This window comes from Anomaloglossus baeobatrachus, chromosome 2, assembly GCF_048569485.1.
Source record: "Anomaloglossus baeobatrachus isolate aAnoBae1 chromosome 2, aAnoBae1.hap1, whole genome shotgun sequence".
Lineage (NCBI taxonomy): Eukaryota > Metazoa > Chordata > Amphibia > Anura > Aromobatidae > Anomaloglossus > Anomaloglossus baeobatrachus.
In genome coordinates this window covers 545,921,611-545,939,782 of record NC_134354.1, presented here as the reverse complement: position 1 = coordinate 545,939,782, position 18,172 = coordinate 545,921,611, and the positions used below count along the sequence as shown (strand labels likewise).

At 50.7% G+C, this 18,172-nt stretch overlaps 1 protein-coding gene across 2 annotated transcripts in view; it reads left to right on the top strand.

The window, feature by feature from the left end:
* The first annotated feature begins 515 nt into the window (after nt 1-515).
* Nucleotides 516-18,172, top strand: part of ING1 (inhibitor of growth family member 1) — a 39,736-nt gene continuing 22,079 nt past the window's right edge. The window contains exon 1 of one of the 2 annotated variants that reach the window (XM_075336666.1): nt 516-1,021. In XM_075336666.1, the coding sequence (XP_075192781.1) occupies nt 886-1,021 (136 nt within the window). In that variant the 5' untranslated portion in view covers nt 516-885. Of the gene's footprint in view, nt 1,022-1,899; nt 1,935-18,172 lie in introns of those variants that run through there. The other variant, XM_075336667.1, reaches the window with a different exon arrangement.

Below are 18,172 nucleotides of genomic sequence, written 5' to 3'. Positions count from 1 at the left end.
TACTATAGCCACTTCCGCTTTCCGCCTTGACTCCGCCTCTTGCGGGCGCGCGTTGCGCGTTACTTAGTGACTACTAGGATGAAGGATTTGTGGGGCGGCGCGCATCATGCCCCGCCTTCATGTGGCAAGAGGCAGCTGCTATTGGCCGCCGCTCAGTGACAGGTGGCTTCTGGGATTTATAGTGTTTTAGTGACAAGAGCCGTGCTGTCAATATGTCATGTCCGCGTTCATGCGCAGAAGTGCACGAGGAGCGCTCACTGCCGGCGTAACTTTATGTGTATGCACAGAGTGTCTGCTCGGGTACAGCGCTGCTGCCTCTGGTGGGAGGAGCCTGGCACTGAGCGCTGTAAATAAACCAGGGGCTGGGGAACCGGCGGCAGCTCCGAGCTGGCAGTGCGCATGCTCAGGAGGCAGGAATGTTTCCAAGTGTTTGTAACGTAAGTGCTGCCTCTGTAGTGAGCGGAGGCGGCGTGTCACGGCTGCGGGCGGCGCCTCCTGCCACTTCCCCGGTCCTCTCCGCCCGCTGCACTCTGCTGCTTCTCGCCATAACACTTCATCTTCCTGCCTGCTGCATTCTCCGGCGCCGCCCCGCTGCCCGCCCCCTTACACACACACACCCCACAGCCTCCTCCACTGTCTTGTTCCCGAGTTGTCCAGATAGACAGCCATTCAATCAGCTGCTGAGCCCGCTGGAGTTTTCCGCTCGGACAGCCCGTGCTGGCGGCTGGATGCCCGGCCCCGAGGCTCTCCTGCCCGGCCAGCCGCTCTTGGAGGGCTTCTCCTTTGTTTTTGTGTCCTGCTGCCCCCAGCTCTGCGCTCAGCACTAGTTGGAGGCTGCCTTCCTCTGCCGAGGCTGGAGCTGGCAGGAGCCCGGAGGGGCACACGATGCTGAACCCGAGCACCGGCGAGCAGGCTCACATGGTGACCTACGTGGAGGACTACCTGGACTCCATCGAGTCGCTGCCGTTCGACCTGCAGAGAAACGTCTCCTTGATGCGAGAGATAGACGCCAAATACCAGGGTAAGCTGTGCCGGGAGTGCGGGCAACTTTTGCTGCTGTTGTGTCTGGCGCCGGTGCCTGCTCCCCACATACAGCCTGCATTGTGCTGGCCACGGAGGGCGGAACAAAAGCCCATCAGCTGCTAAAGTCACCTGAACTGCGGCGTGCGGGTGAGCGGCTCAGACGGTGGAAGTGGTGGGAGGGCTTCTCATTGTGCTCCGCAGACGGCTGCCTCCTCCCGGCGCTGCGCGGACGGTGCCCGGACCCGCACTGCGCCGCCCGCAGCCCCCTCCTCCCCGTACACCGGGTCACCCGCTCCCCAGGGACAGCCCCGGTGTGGAGCTGCGTCACATTCGGGGTGTCTCCCGCCGCCCTGCCTTGTGTTTCCCGTCCCTCGGGCTGGGTCTGTACACAGGCTCCCCACGGTAACTTGTGGTACAATGCACGGCAGGGATGCAGGCACGTCCGCTGGCGGGGGCAATGTGTCTGCGCTGCCGGTGTGACTGTGTGTGTCTTGCAGTAACACTCTGTGTAGAGGACATAGCTATGTGTTTACTGCTTCGGAAACAAATAACCAACGTTTGTTCTACTGACGCCAGCCGCGCTTTAACCTGACTACAGCTCACACGGCTCCTTTTATAGTGGGGACTTGGCTACGTCACCCTATTGGCACCGCCTCTTTGTGCTCATTGGTTGTTTCTTTCTACTTTAGAACGTCCCGGGTGCTGGCTGCTTTTTCATTTGTTAACAACTTGCCCCGCCTTGTTCTGGATGCCCCGCCTTCGTTTTCGCAATTTAGTAGTGCTTTTACATTCATTTGGATGTTTCTGCCCACCCAGCTGTTCTCATTGGCTGATGCTTTTTAAAGGGGCGGTCACTAAATCCTGCTTTCCTACAGTACAGATATGGGCAGAAAATCCAGGAAAGTATAGACGTATGTGGCGGCCATGTTTTCTGTGGGCATGATGAGGGGTTTCCTGCCACAATGGCTATTGTTATGTGCAGGAGTCCGCTTGCTGTCTGTACGGAGGTAGAAGCCGTGCTGCTGTCGCCGGAGGCAGCCCGTGCAGGCAGTGAGTGGCAGGCGCTGCTCCAGCTGTTACTGGGTGACCACCGACAAGACCTGTGTGCTCCTTCCAGAGAGGCTGGGGCTTGTTCCAGATCTCCGTCCTATGTGGCTGCACATAAAGGCAACCTTCCACCATCACTTGTGGTTTTTACGCCAAAGAATTTCTGCACCAGTTTGTGCGGTTTTTTTCTATTGCATTTTCGGGGCTGCAGTTTGTTTTTTTTTTTTTATTTTGGTGTCATCCTTTTAACCCATTCACCATCCAGCGTTTTTTTTTTTGTTTTTTTTTTTCCATGTCTTATTTATTTATTTTGCTCCTCTTCTTTCAAGAGCCATAACTTTTATTTATCCATCAATATAGACTGATGAAGACTTGCTTTTTGCGACACGAGTAGTACTTTTGAATGACATCATTCATTCTGCCACATATTGTAGTGGAAAATTGGGGGAAAAGATCCAAATGCAGTGAAATTGCAAAAAAAAAAGTGCGTGTACAGTATATGTGTGTGTGTGTGTGTGTGTGTGTGTGTATATATATATATATATATATATATATATATATATATATATATATATATATATATATCTCTATCGGTGGAACCTCGCTTAATGAGTGACCCAGTTAAAGAGTATTCCATTTAACAAGCTGTAAATTTGTAACTCTGTTTACGAGCAAGCTTTGCCGTACGAGCAAAATACTCACCACACACCCAACACTTCCAGTTCCGTACATCCACCGTGCTCTAACCTGCTCTTGCAGTACGTACACACACACACACACACACACACACACACACACACACACACACACACACACTGCTCTCCTTACCTTCCATTCCATCGCCGGCCTCATGGCTCTTGTCGTCCGCCAATACAGGATGTGTATCGGGTAAGGCTGCTTTCACACATCCGTTTTTTGCAGTGCGGCTCAATCCGGCTCAAAAACCTACGGATGCAGCGAAAAAAAACTGATCCGTTGCAAAAGTTTTCCCATGCAGCACGTCCGTTTTTTGATGGATGCGGCTTGATACTGAGCATGCGCAGTGCAAAAAAACACATCCGGCGTCCATAGGCTTGCAATGTAAACCACGCCGGATCCAGCGCGATGCATTTTTTTCGCCGCACAAAAATCCGTGCCAGGCAACGTTCCATCCGGCCATTGCATGGGCTAAATATGCCGCATCCGGCAAAAAACGGATGCAACACAAGGCCATGCGGCACAATACGGCGCTAATGCAAGTCTATGCAGAAAAAACGCAACCGGCGGCAAAAAAAAACCTGTTGCATTTTTTCTGCAAAGCACCGTGTTGTGCCGCTCAGCAAAAAAAAACGGATGTGTGAAAGCAGCCTAACCATCACGACAAGGGAGGAACTTCCGCTTTCAGCCGTTACTCAAAGGTAGGATGCTGGCCAGTTAAAGGCAAGCAGCTCCTGCCTTTGACGTCAGCACTCTGGCAGCGGAAGTTCATCCCTCGTCGCAATGGTTACCCGATGCACATACTGTACCGGCGAACTGCAAGATCCATGAGGCCGGCGATGGAACGCAAGGTAAGGTGAGCATAATATGTGTGTTTGTACGTGTCTGGAATGGTACAATAGGGGACCAGGATGGGACATTTAACAAGTTGTGGAATGAATTGTCTGCATTGCAATGATTTCCTATGGGAAATCTTGCTTTGCTGAACAAGTAACTTGGTTAACAAGTACACTCCCAGAACGGATTGTTCTCGTTCACCAAGGTTCCACTGTTTGTTTTGGTTTTTTTTTTTTTTTTTAATTTTATATATATCAGTACAGACCAAAAGTTTGGACACACCCTCTCATTCAAAGAGTTTTCTTTATTTTCAGGACTCTGAAAATTGTAGATTTACATTGAAGGCTTTAAAACATGTGGAATGAAATACTTAAAGTGTGAAACAACTGATAGTATGTGTTATATTCTAGGTTCTTCAAAGTAGCCACTTTTTGCTTTGATTACTGCTTTGCACACTCTTGGCATTCTCTTGATGAGCTTCAAGAGGTAGTCACCGGAAATGTTTTTTTCAACAGTCTTGAAGGAGTTCCCAGAGATGCTTAGCACTTGTTGGCCCTTTTGCCTTCACTCTGGTTCAGCTCACCCCAAACCATCTCGATTGGGTTCAGGTCTGGTGACTGTGGAGGCCAGGTCATATGACGTAGCACCCCATCACACTCCTTCTTTGTCAAATAGCCCTTACACAGCCTGGAGGTGTGTTTGGGGTCATTGTCCTGTTGAAAAATAAATGATGGTCCAACTAAACGCAAACTGGATGGAATAGCACACCGCTGCAAGATGCTGTGGAAGCCATGCTGGTTCAGTATGCCTTCAATTTTGAATAAATCCCCAACAGTGTCACCAGCAAAGCACAATCACACCTCCTCCTCCATGCTTCACGGTGGGAACCAGGCATGTAGAGTCCATCCGTTCACCTTTTCTACAAAGATACGGTGGTTGGATCCAAAGATCGCAAATTTGGACTCATAAGACCAAAGCACAGATTTCCACTGGTCTAATGTCCATTCCTTGTTTTCTTTAGCCCAATCAAGTCTCTTCTGCTTGTTGCCTGTCCTTAGCAGTGGTTTCCTAGCAGCTATTTCACCATGAAGGCTTGCTGCGCAAAGTCTCCTGTTAACAGTTGTTCTGGAGATGAGGTGTGTCCAAACTTTTGGTCTGTACTGTGTGTGTGTGTGTGTGTGTGTGTGTGTATGTATGTGTGTGTGTGTGTGTATATATATATATATATATATATATATATATATATATATATATATATATATATATATATATATATATATATATATATATATATATATATATATATATATATATTATATATATATTTACACACACATATTAGTACCTTGTGAAAGTATTCGGCCCCCCTGAATATTTCAACCTTTTCCACATTTCAGGCTTCAAACGTAAAGATAAAAATTTTAATGTTATTGTGAAGAATCAACAGGTGGGACACAATTGTGAAATTGAAAGAAATGTATTGCTTATTTTAAACTTTTGTAAAAATGAATAAACTGACAAGTGGGGCGTGCAATATTTTTCGTCCCTTTTACTTTCAGTGCAGCAAACTCACTCCAGAAGTTCATTGAGGATCTCTGAATGATCCAATGTTGTCCTAAATGACTGATGCTGATAAATATAAGCCACCTGTGTGTAATCAAGTCTCTGTATAAATGCACCAGCTCTGTGATAGTCTCAGTGTTGTGTTTCAAGCGCAGCTAGCATCATGAAGACCAAGGAACATAACAGGCAGGTCCATGATACTGTTGTGGAGAAGTTTAAAGCCGAATTTGGTTACAAAAAGATTTCCACAACTTTAAATATCCCAAGAAGCACTGTGCAAGCGATTATATTGAAATGGAAGGAGTATCATACCACTGCAAATCTACCAAGACCCCGCCGTCCCTCAAATCTTATCTCAAACAAGGAGAAGACTGATCAGAGATGCAGCCAAGAGGCCCATGATCACTCTGGATGAACTGCAGAGATCTACAGCTGAGGTGGGAGAGTCTGTCCCTAGGACATATGCCAACAATCAGTCGTATACTGCACAAATCTGGCCTTTATGGAAGAGTGACAAAAAGCCATTTCTCAAAGATATCCATAAAAAGTGTTGTTTAGTTTGCCACAAGCCACCTGAGAGACACACCAAACGTGGAAATAGGTGCTCTGGTCAGATGAAACCAAAATCAAACTTTTTGGGCACAATGCCAAACGATATGCTTGGCGTAAAAGCAACACAGCTCATCACCCTGGACACACCATCCCCACTGTCAAACATGGTGGTGGCAGCATCATGGTTTGGACCTGCTTTTCTTCAGCAAGGACAGGAAAGATGGTTAAAATTGATGGGAAGATGGATGGAGCCAAATACAGGACCATTCTTGAAGAAAACCTGTTGGAATCTGCAAAAGACCTGAGACTGGGACGGAGATTTCTTTCAACAAGACAATGATCCCAAACATAAAGCAAAATCTACAATGGAATGGTTCACAAATAAATGTCCAGGTGTTAGAATGGCCAAGTCACAGTCCAGACCTGAATCCAATCGAGAATCTGTAGAAAGAGCTGAAAACTGCTGTTCACAAACACTCTCCATCCAACCTCACTCAGCTCGAGCTGTTTTCAAAGGAAGAATGGGCAAGAATTTCAGTCTCAATGTGCAAAAACTGATAGAGGCATACCCCAAGCAACTTGCAGCTGTAATCGCAGCAAAAGGTGGCGCTACAAAGAATTAACTTAAAGGGGCTGAATAATATTGCACGCCTCACTTTCCAGTTATTTATTTTTCTCTAGTCCCTTCCACGACAGCATAGGAGGTTGTCTCTCCACGCCCTAATTGGGACAGGAAGCACAAGAGGTTAAAAGGACCCTCCCATAGCCAGTGTCTTTCCTGTCCCCATGGGGCATGGAGTGGTTTTATTTTTTCTCCTATGCTGTGGTGGCTGGCGAACTACAGTATATTTATTTTATTTATTTATTTTTTTCCCTTTCTTTTTTTCCCTACCTTAGCCGGGCAGTATCGGTCGGGCCTTCGCCGCTCCTCCCCTACTGTTCCCTCACGCTGTGTGGGACCGCTGCTCCAGCCTTCTGGAACTCCTCTGGGGTGATGCAGGCTGTGTAGCTCCCCGGCCGGCGTCCTCCCTGAGCCGCCGGCCGCTTCCTGCATGCACGCTGCTGGGCGACCCAGAAGTGCTGCCGCGGGCGGGACTTCCGTTCTCGCGACCTTCCGGTTTGGGCACTTCCGGTCGCGGAGGCAGCGTGGAGGACACGCCGACGCTTCCACGGCCTGTCAAGGACCTATGTGGGAGGCGGGGAACGTGCAGGCCCTTCTGCATAAAGGCTGCTCTGAAGACTTCAGACTCATGGTAAGGATTTCTACTGTGCTCCCTGATATGTCTTCCCCTGCATCTGCAGAGCCCAGTGTTCCCCCGGCCACAGTAAGTACGGAGGGGGGTGGTCCCTCATGAATGGTCTCTGGCTGATGTTTATGGCTTCTTCTGGTCTGTGTTTTCCAGGAGGACAAGGCCACTAAGAAATCTGACAAATGTGACAAGTCAGAGAGGTCTGAGAAGTCTGATAAGCCTGACCGCTATGAACGGACTGAAAAGATTTAAAAAGTGTCCAGTCTGTGTAAAAAAGCTTCCTGCAGTCTGGGATAAGAAGCTTTGCCAACAGTGTACGGACCAGATTATTAGGGCTGAACAACCGTCCCTGGTAGACTAGCTACGGTCCATGATGAAGCAGGAGATTCAGGCCTCACTAGCCTCCCTCCCTGCTCCTGGCCCTTCTCCTCCAAAGAAAAGGAAACTCCAGTCGGCCCCGTCTGATCATGAGGATGCTGATTCCGCCTCGGAGGGTCCCGACGAAGGTTCTTCCTCCGGGAGGTCTGACCAGTCCTTCCTTTTTCCCTCAGAAGATTTGGGGGATCTTATTGGGGCGGTTAGGAGCACTATGGGGTTAGAGGAGGTGCAGGTTGTTCCCTCGGTCCAGGATGAAATGTTTGCTGGCCTGAAAACTGTCAAACAATTAGGGTTTCCGGTTCATGCCAATATTCTGGATATTGTCTCTCAGGAATGGGAATTTCCTGAGAAGCGTTTCCGGGGTGTCCCCAGGCGCCGATTTCCTCTGGAGACTTCTGGGTTGCATTGGGAGGTCCCCAAAGTGGATGTACAGGTGGCCAGGGTAGCTAAACAAACGGCGCTCCCCTTTGAAGATACTTCCCAGCTTAGAGATCAGATGGATAGGAAGGTCGAAGGCCTCATGAAGTGATCCTGGGAGGCATCGTCTTCTACCATTCAGGCCAACATTGCCTCCACTTGTGTCTCCCGGTCCCTACTTAGGTGGCTAGACCAGTTGGAGGCTCATATTTCCCAGGGTACCCCTCGGGATGAGTTAGTGGAATCCCTTCCCTTACTTAGGAAGGCTACCAGTTTTTTGGCGGATACCTCGGTGGAATCAGTCCGCCTGGCTGCCAGGACTCGGTCTTATCTAACTCTGCCAGACGTGCCCTCTGGCTTAAGGCCTGGAGTGGAGACTCCACCTCCAAAATGAGACTTTGCTCCCTTCCGTTTAAAGGGGATTTGGTGTTTGGGCCTGCCCTGGATGATATTCTGGACAAGGCGAATGATCGTAAGGCCTTACCAGATCCTAGACCCCCCCCCCAGGAAGCGGTCCTTACGTCCCTCGATGCCTCAGGCCTCCCAGCCCAAAGGGAAAGGGAAGTCGGGCCGGTGGAGCTATCCTAAGGGTAGAGGGAGAAACATCCTCATCCCTCCCCATCAACAACGTCCTCAGCACGACAAACCGTGACTCGGCTCGGGTGGGGGGACGACTCTCGGCGTTTCTTCCCCAGTGGCGGTCCATCACCTCCTGCCAATGGGTCCTGAAGATCGTCTGAGGGTCTCTTAATAGAATTCATCCCCCCCCCCCCTCTTCCGGGCCTCCGAGTCACGGCTCTGGCGTCGCAGGGTTCCCAGGCCCTACTGTACGCGAAGATTCAGGAGATAATGCACTCGGGGGTCGTTTCCCCAGTCCCGAGTCAGGTAGGAGGGATAGGCCACTACTCCCGTCTCTTCCTTGTCAAAAAGCCGTCTGGCGACGTCCGGATTATCATCAATCTAAGGCGTCTCATCCGGCAGGTCAGGTACCGGCGTTTCAAGATGGAGTCTGTGAAATCGGCTATCCCACTGATAGGTCTGCACCACCTCAATAGTCCTGAAGGACGCCTACTTCCATGTGCCCATCCATCCGTGTCACAGGCAATACCTCAAGTTTGCGGTTCTGCACGGGGAGGAAGTGCTTCATTTCCAATTCAATGTACTTCCCTTCGGGATCTCCTCGGCTCCAAGGATCTTTTCAAAGATCATGGCAGAGGTGGTCGCCTTCATACGATTGCAGGGTATCTGTCTGGTTCCATATTTGGACGACTTTCTTCTCGTGGCTCCCTCCGCTTAGACCCTCCGGAGCCATGTGGAGAAGTCTTTAGGCACTCTTCGTTCCTTGGGATGGATCCCCAATCTCAAGAAATCACAGTTGCACCCCTCCTCCACTCTGCAGTTTCTCGGAGTGCTGCTGGACTCCGACAGACAGGCATCCTTTCTCCCGGGGAGCCACAGGTTGGCCCTGCTAGCCAAAATCTCAAAGCTTCGCCGTCAGGCTCGCCCGACCCTTCGAGCGGTTATGTCGGCTCTAGGTTCTATGACGTCCTGCATTCCCTCAGTCAGGTGGGCTCAGGCCCACTCTCGGTGTCTACAGGATCATATCCTGGCGCATTGGGACAGACTCCCGTCCTCCCTGAACAGACGGTTTCGCCTCTCGGGGACAGTCTCCTCATCCCTTCTCTGGTGGCTGCGTCCCAACAACCTGAAGGTGGGGGTTGCCTGGACTCAGACGCCCCTGGTTACATTAACAACCGATGCCAGCCTGCGGGGATGGGGTGCTATGGTGGCAAACTCCCCATTTCAGGGGGTCTGGAGTCCTTATGTCAGCTTCCAATCCTCCAACTACCGGGAGCTCAGGGCAGTCAGGGAAGCCCTCCTTGCGACTCAGGATCTCGTCCGGGACACTCACGTCCTGGTGTACTCAGACATTGTCACCACAGTGGCACATCTCCGCCATCAGGGCAGTACACGATCGGGCGCCCTGAAGTCTGTGTCCTCCCGGATCTTCCACTGGGCAGAACGGTCCCTGCTATCCCTTTCTGCAGTCCATCTAAAGGGTTCCCTAAACCTTCAGGCAGATTTCCTGAGTCGTCGGGATGTTCACCCAGGGGAATGGAGTCTGGATCAAGCGGTGTTCTGCTCTCTGGTGGCAAGGTGGGGTACTCCAGAGCTGGACCACTTTGCTTCGGCAGGAAATCGCAAGGTCGCAACATTTTTTTTTTTTTTCTCCCTGAACCCTCGGGACAATGCGTTGGGGGTGGACGCTTTCTGCCACAATTGGTCCTTTTGCCTCGCCTACGCCTTCCCCCCCCCAATTCCTCTTCTCGCACGAAGATCAGAGACGACGGAGCCGCAACTATCCTGGTAGCTCCTCTGTGGCCTCGGCGGAGTTGGTACAGCCTGATCCTGACTCTCGGGTTCGACGGACCGGTCCTCCTGGGTTCAGACCCCAGTTTACTGTCTCGGGGTCCGATTTTTTTTTTTTTTTTTCTTTCCATCCGGACCCCCAGAAACTCAAATTGGCTGCCTGGCTTCTGAGGCCCGGGCACTGAAGGCCCAGGGACTTTCTGACAAGGTCGTGGCTACTCTACAGAAGAACTGTAAACCGGTGACTAATAGTATTTACAATAAAATCTGGATGAGATTTTCCTCCTGGTGTGGTTCTCGGCCTCCTGACCTGCTCCGGCCTAACGTTGCGCAGATTCTAGACTTCCTCCAGAGTGGATTGGACCTAGGCCTTCGGCCCAGCACCCTGAAGGTACAGGTCTCGGCACTCAGTGCAGTCTTTGACACGGCTCTGGCAGATCATCACTGGATCCGCCGTTTCTTTGTGTCCGCTAGTAGGCTCTGTCCACGACAGAGGGTCCTGACACCTTGCTGGGATCTCAATGTGGTCCTTACCGGACTATCTCAGTCGCCCTTTGAGCCGCTGTCCTCCTGTAACATCCGTTCTCTTTCTCACAAGACTGCCTTTCTCGTGGCTATTACGTCTGCTCGTAGAGTCGGGGAACTTCAAGCATTGTCTATTCGGGAGCCTTACCTGACTGTCAGAGATGACAGCATTGTCTTTCAGCTGGACCCTTCCTTCCTTCCCAAAGTGGTTTCGGATTTTCACCGTTCTCAGTCCATCGTCCTGCCTTCCTTCTGTCAGCATCCTAGGACTCCGGGGGAGGAAGTGTTCCATTCTTTGGACGTTCGTCGGACAGTGTTGCACTACCTGGATGTTACTGCACCTTGGCGTCTTGATCATAACCTGTTTATCCAGCCCTTTGGTCGAAATAAGGGCAGGAAGGTGGCTAAGAGTACCGTCGCCAACTGGATTGTGCGTGCCATTAGAGACGCCTACCTCGCTCAGCATCTGTCTCCACCTACCGGATTTACGGCGCACTCCACCAGGGCTACCTCTGTCTCCTGGGCTGAACGGGCAGGGGCTTCTCCTGAGCAGATCTGCAAGGCGGCTACATGGTCTTCCCTCCATACTTTGACGAAGCATTATCGTTTGGATCTGGATTCCAACAGGGATTTGGTTTTTGGCAGGAAGGTCCTGCAGGCTGTGGTCCCCCCCCCCCCCCTCCCCCTAGGTATCAATTCGTTGGTATTCCTCCTATGCTGTCGTGGAAGGGACTAGAGAAATAAGAATTATTCTTACCGTTAATTCAGTTTCTAGGACCTTCCACGACAGCACGTAATTCCCTCCCTTATCCTCGATATTCCTGGATGTGTTTGTACTTCTCATATGCTATGGGTTCTTTGTAAGACACTGGCTATGGGAGGTGGGAGGGTCCTTTTAACCTCTCTTGTGCTTCCTGTCCCAATTAGGGCGTGGAGAGACAACCTCCTATGCTGTCGTGGAAGGTCCTAGAAACCGAATTAACGGTAAGAATAATTCTTATTTTATACAAGTTTAGAATAAGCAATACATTTTGTTCAACTTAATAATTGTGTCCCAATTGTTGATTCTTCACCAGAAAATTTAAATTTTTTATCTTTTGTTTGAAGCCTAAAATGTGGGAAAAGGTTATACAATTCAAAGGGGCCGAATACTTTTGCAAAGCTGTCTGTCTGTCTGTCTGTCCTGGAATCATGAATTTCCAGGTCCATATGAGCTTGTAGATATGTATGTTGTTGATTTTTATTTTTGTTTGGTAAAAAATCAAAAACGAGATATTTTGTGTTTAAAAAAAAAAAAAAAAATAAAAAATGTCGTCATTTTCCGAGACTCATAATGTTTTCTTTATTTTTCGGGATCTGGGGTATGTTCACATGCAGCAGCTCTTTACTTTTTTTTTTTTTTTTACACCACAAAGATGCAGCGTTTTTGTCCCAAAAAACGCAATGCATTTTTGACGCGTTTTTACCACGTTTTTTTTTTTTTTTTAAGTCAAATCGATTGACTAGAAGGGCTCAAAAACACTGAAAAAAAAGGAAAAAGAATTGACATGCTGCATCTTCAAAAATGCAGCCAAGATTCAGCCAACAAAAGATGCTCAGTGTGGACAGCAAAATAGAAATCTCATAGACTTTGGAAGAAGGAAGTACATTCATTTAGGTGCATCTGTGACCTCAAAAAATGCAGTAAAAGATGCCCTGTGTTAACCCCCCCCCCCCCCCCCCCCCACCCAAGGAAGCTGGTCATTCCACATGGCATCACAGTAAGGCTATGTGCGCACGCTGTGTTTTTTTGACGCTGCGTTTTTGTGCATTTTTGGCCGCTAAAAACGCACCTGCGTCGAAAAGACGCATAAAAAAAGCATGCGTTTTTACCACGATTTGGTGCGTTTTTTTGGCTGCGTTTTGCTGCGTTTTTGATCTCTGCGTTTTGCTGCGTTTTTCCAATGCATTGCATAGGCGGAAAACAGAAAAACGCACGAAAGAATTGACATGTCCATTTTTTTTTTTTCAAGCTCAAACGCAGCTTAAAAAACAGTTTTGTGTGCGGACAGCAAAAATGAAAACTCATAGACTTTGCTGGGGAAGCAAAGTCATGCAGTTTTGAGGCCAAAAACGCCGCGAAAAACGCACTGTGCGCACATAGCCCAAAAGAAAGCGAAACGTATGTTGGGGTTTCTTTTTGTGAGGGGGTGGATCACTTATTAACCCACTGTGCAGCTTTAAACTTTCCTTGCCTTACGGTAGGAGGCTGGCCACAGGCCAATGACGACATCTATATTATGACAATATGGAATTAGCATTGTCCTGAATTTTTTCAATCAATTCTTGCTGCTATATTGGGATTTTGCACATGAATTTGCTCTGTACATGTATTTTGGTTCACCTTTTTACCCTTAAATACCCATGTCATGTTGTAATTTAGAACTCTACATATTCACTGTCCTCTTGTCTCATTTGCATTTTATATTTTGACATATTGAAATCAATCTTAATCTTAAAAAATATTAGCATGTTCACACTCTTCATCCTCCTGTTATTGCTAATAATGATGGCGTTCATGCCTATATCCTTTTGGCTCATTTAGTTGTGCGCCATTTTGGATTATACATAATGGTGTTTTTGGAATTTTGGTTGCTAATCCTGTGTGAACATAGCCTAACTGATTATTTTAGTTCTCTTACTTGAGCAGAAGTTTTTACAAATACCATTCTTGGGTAGATGCGATGTTTTGATCACTTTTTATTGTAATGTTGCAGCATCCAAAAAACTTAATTCTATTTTGTTTTTTTTTGTTTTGTTTTTGTTACACCGTTTACCGATCTGCCTAGTTTAATTTATTTTAGATTTTGACATATTGGACATTTCTGAGCTCGGCGGTGGTTCAGCACCCTCTGTACAGGATTAATGCTGATTTCCTATAAGTGTCGGCATTCACAGGAACTACGCCGTAACAGCGGTCATCAGCTGACCCCCGGCTGTCATCAGAACTCATTGGCTTCCCTCGATAAAGTCACAGAGGCACTGATGGGAGCGGCAATTGCGCACTCCTCGCCGGCGCGTAGTAAATCCCACTGTCAGAGATTAACAGGATTTAACCAATTAAAGGGAACCAATCAGGATTTTCATATAGTGCCAGTATAGTACTGGCTTTAGCTTCTATCAGGCTGATTCTCTATATACCATTAGGGGTCAGCTCCAATGTTTAGGTTTTCAAATTCAAGAAAGTGAAGTTTAAAAAATCGGCAGCTGCTTGAGTGGCATCTGCAACGGAGCAGATAATATATGGGTGGGTATTTGTATGGATTTCCGCCCCCCTACCTGTTCCTCCTTCTCTGGCTCTATCCTAATTTTACTTTCTCTATCGTTTCATTGGGGGACACAGGACCATGGGTTATGCTGCTGTCACTAGGAGGCTGACACTAAGTAAACAGAAAAAGTTAGCTCCTCCCCAGCAGTATAACCCCTGAGCCGGAGGCGGGCTCAATCAGTTTTTTGCTTAGTGTCGTAGGAGGCTGATGTGGGCCGACTGGGCCCCTTCAGCCACTTGATTTTTTGCGTATTTTTTTCATTTTTTCTCGGCGACGCTCGTCGCTCTCATCTGTGGTACTTTTCTGTTTCTGCAGGTATCGTACTTATCTTCCTCAGCTCTCGCAGCCCGGTGGGTACCACTCCCTAGGGTCGCAGAGGTTTGAGTCTTCGGGCCCTCGCCCCCGTCCATTCCCGCGGTACCAATCCCTGGTGTGTTCGTGCGGGGCAGAATCTTCCTGGGCACCCCTATCCGCTCTGCGGTATCACCCCAAAGGGCGCAAGGGGCTAGGCAAATAGGGACTGGACCACAGCGCGTCTCGATCTGGATGGGGCCCGCAGCGCTGCTACGTTTTTAGGGGTTTCTATCCCCCACCAGGTCCACCTCCCTGCCTTCTTCAGCCGTTTTCCCTGGTGCCCGCAGCCATCCCTTCTGCGAGCGGAGCACACAGGAGTATGTGCAGAGTCTCAGCCTGCACTCTGGAGCGCGCCGAGGATCAGGTAGGACACCATCTCCTACCTTCTCCCCCTCGGGCGGCTGTACAAATGTTAGGCCCCGGTCTGGGCCTAGTCGCCGGGCACCCCCGCTCCCCGGCTTCTGCTTGGTACTGGGCGTCCCAGGCTGCGCCGCCGCCGCTTTGCTGCCGGATCCGCCGGCGCTGCCTCTGCCCGCGCGGCAGCGTCATACTTTAGCCCCCGGCGTCGGCCGGGTCCTCGGCGTCCTAGGCCGCGACGCCGCCGCCTCGCGGCCGGGGCCGCCGGCGCTGCCTCGGCCGCGAGGCGGCGTCATAATTTAGCCCCCGGCTTCGGCCGGGTCCTCGGCGTCCTAGGCCGCGACGCCGCCGCCTCGCGGCCGGGGCCGCCGGCGCTGCCTCGGCCGCGAGGCAGCGTCAAAATTTAGTCCCCGGCTTCGGCCTGGTCCTCTGCGTCCTAGGCCGCGACGCCGCCGCCTCGCGGCCGGGGCCGCCGGCGCTGCCTCGGCCGCGAGGCGGCGTCATAATTTAGCCCCCGGCTTCGGCCGGGTTCTCGGCGTCCTAGGCCGCGACGCCGCCGCCTCGCGGCCGGGGACGCCGGCGCTGCCTCGGCCGCGAGGCAGCGTAAAAATTTAGCCCCCGGCTTCGGCCTGGTCCTCGGCGTCCCAGGTCCCGCCTCCTGCGCTGCCCCAGGCATCATCAGGGGGGTGTGGGATATTTTTTTCCCGCTCCCTCAGTGTTCATTTTATTTAAAAAAAAAAAAAAAAAAAAAAAATTATGGGAAAACAGAACACACTTTTTTGGTAGTGTATATTTTTTATATTGGATCGATTTTTATTATAGATACGTGCATGATCTTGCATACATTGACTCCTACATTGCTTATGCGGGCACTTGTTTTTTTCTTTCACGTTTTTAGTACATGGCGTTTTTTCCAGCTCGACTTTTTAGTGATTTTGGGCTGGTAAGCCCAAGACTCGGTCCCCCCTTTTGTGAGTTAGTTTCAAGAAGATGTCAGATTGCTTTGACCCCTGCCGGCTTGTTTCGCCCTGTCTCAGGCCACAACTCCCCTCGCTACGTCACTCGGGTTCGTGCGCATGCGCAGCGTCTACGGCCGATGCTCGGTCATAACATCCATAGGACTGGCGCAATCCCCTCGGGGAGGGGAGTCCCGTACCAGGGTCTTTTTTCTTCTAGGCTGGAAGTGGACCAGGTCTCGTCCTTGTGGCTCCCCAGTTTCCACGTATCCCCCAGGTCCAGACTGACCTTCCTCTGGCAGTCTTCCGACATCTCGGGTGCTGGCCCAGGCTTCCACCTCTGCTGGATTCCGAGCAGGACCTAGATGTCTTGGCGCATGACGAATAGCCTGCTAAAAATGGTGAGTCAAGCCGTAAGGCTGCGGACAGCCCTCTTCTCTCCGTGCATGCAGGTCTCCCTTAAGACATTTGAAGCAGTCCCTGATGTGATCAGACGGCATCCAGAGCTCGCTGAGTTACCACGGGCTCACAGACAGCTACCGGACACGGAGTTGACCAGCAGTAAGTCTTGTCATTGTCTTTTTTCCCTTCTCCAAGGCGATTTCGGAAGAGAAGGGGCACACTATACTGGAGTCGCTAATGATCACAGACGGCAACCAGACACGGCGTTTACCAGTGGTAAGTCGTGTTATTGTCATTTCATCCCCCCAAAGGGCTCTGGAGAAAGGGGGCATGCCTCTTTGCAGGAAGCAAGGTGGGGGCCACTACGGTTGTTTTCAGTGGACAGCCAGTTGGCACGGTGACTACGTGATCATGGATAATCCCCGGACGTGATTTTTCCCAGTGGTAAGTCCGTTTATTTGTCTTGCCCCTTCTCGAAGGGGGCTCAGAAAGGAAGCGGCACGCTACCCTTTATGCGACCCGCCTGGGTTCCTCCGGGCTTCTCGTCACTATCGTGCCGCTCCGCAGGGATTTCCCGGACACCATACGCAGCGGTCCACGTCTCACCTATGCCGACCCAGGGCTGGGTCTCCTCTTGAGTGAGTACCCTCTTTTCACAAAGCTGATGTCTGCCCACTACCCGGCCTGAACCTCTAGCATCAGTGTTCCCACCATCGAGACCTCTGTCTCGGGATCAGGAACGCAGATTCGACATCTAGGAAGTCCCTGACTTTTTTTCCGACTTTCGGGAACGCCCTTTCGGAGATAGGTCGAGTCTAGTTTATCCCTAGGCTACGTCAGGGTAGGCTACTCTCCCCCCTAGGCTACGTAAGAGAAGGGTATATCCCCTTCCCGGCATCGGCCCTGATGCACCAGGTTTCGTTCCCTCACGCAAACCCGTCTGAAAGCCTTTATCCCTACAACAGCCATCTCCGCCTGGCATGGCTGCGGTCTCCTGACACAGAGCCCCACGTGCTTTTTGCCTCCCGTGCCCGTTTCTTCCCTTCGGTTTTTTGGCTCCTTCACAGCCTGTGGCGGTGGTAGCGACGGTGCACATACCAGATTTCATCCCGGACTCTCCAATGGAGCACGCTGAGGAACGGAGACAGGAAGGTTCCGTCTTCGCGGGTGACCCGTCAATTCCCTCCTAGCGGACCAGTCTTCGCAACCATCCCTGGAAAGCTTCCTTTCCTCCCCTGGAGCTTATTATCAACCGTCACCAGCCTCCCGTGCTAGGGTATGCTATCCCACCATTCCTCGGCAGGGTCCCGAGGGACACTCCTAGAGCGTCGTCTCTCCTTCAACATTCCGGACTTCAGAGGCAGCTGGTTAGCCCAGTTACAATTTCTTCTCTAGTTCGCGGTGACCCAGCCAGGTTCCAGTCGGACCATGCCACAGCGGTGATTACATCATCCACCAGGAAGATGCAGTGAGTGTCATGGCAAGGGAAGAGGCCAAGAAGATCTTGCTCTGGGACGGGTCCCTTCACTCGCTAATCTCGGCAGCACATCCCTAGCGGGGACGTTTGGACGGCCGATGTCCGCGGTAGGATGGACCTCCCGTAGGTAAAGGGCTCCAACGCGGAAATCACCAGCCAGATCGCTGGCGAAGGAAGACCTCTGGTCGTGGACCATTTTTGGCCTTCCGATCCAAGTCTCAGTCAAGGGTGCTTAGAGTATGCGCCTGCTCCGGACTAGATGTCGACGCCCTAGTCCGGTCGTGTAGCCTGTTCAGGCTCTCGTGCATCTGCCCGCGGCTTCCTATGATCTCAAGGGTTCTCAAGATGGACCAAGGCAAGCGATAGATCGGGAGTGACCCAGGCGAGCATAGTTTCACATATTTTACTCATCTCCTCGCAAATGCCCCGTGGCCCCTTCCAGACCGCAAAATTCTTCCGTGTCGGGGCCCCTCTATTCTACCAGGGCTCAGAAGTCCCAAGTTACATAGCCTCATCAGGGGATCCCGGATGCTGGCTCGTCAGGACGGTGGGCAAGATGATGGCAGATATTGAAGAGGGCCGGGAATCAAGTTTCCTTGAAGATTTTATTTCATCGTTCACTAGAAATGTGGGACCTGAATCCAGTGATGGGTTCGCTCA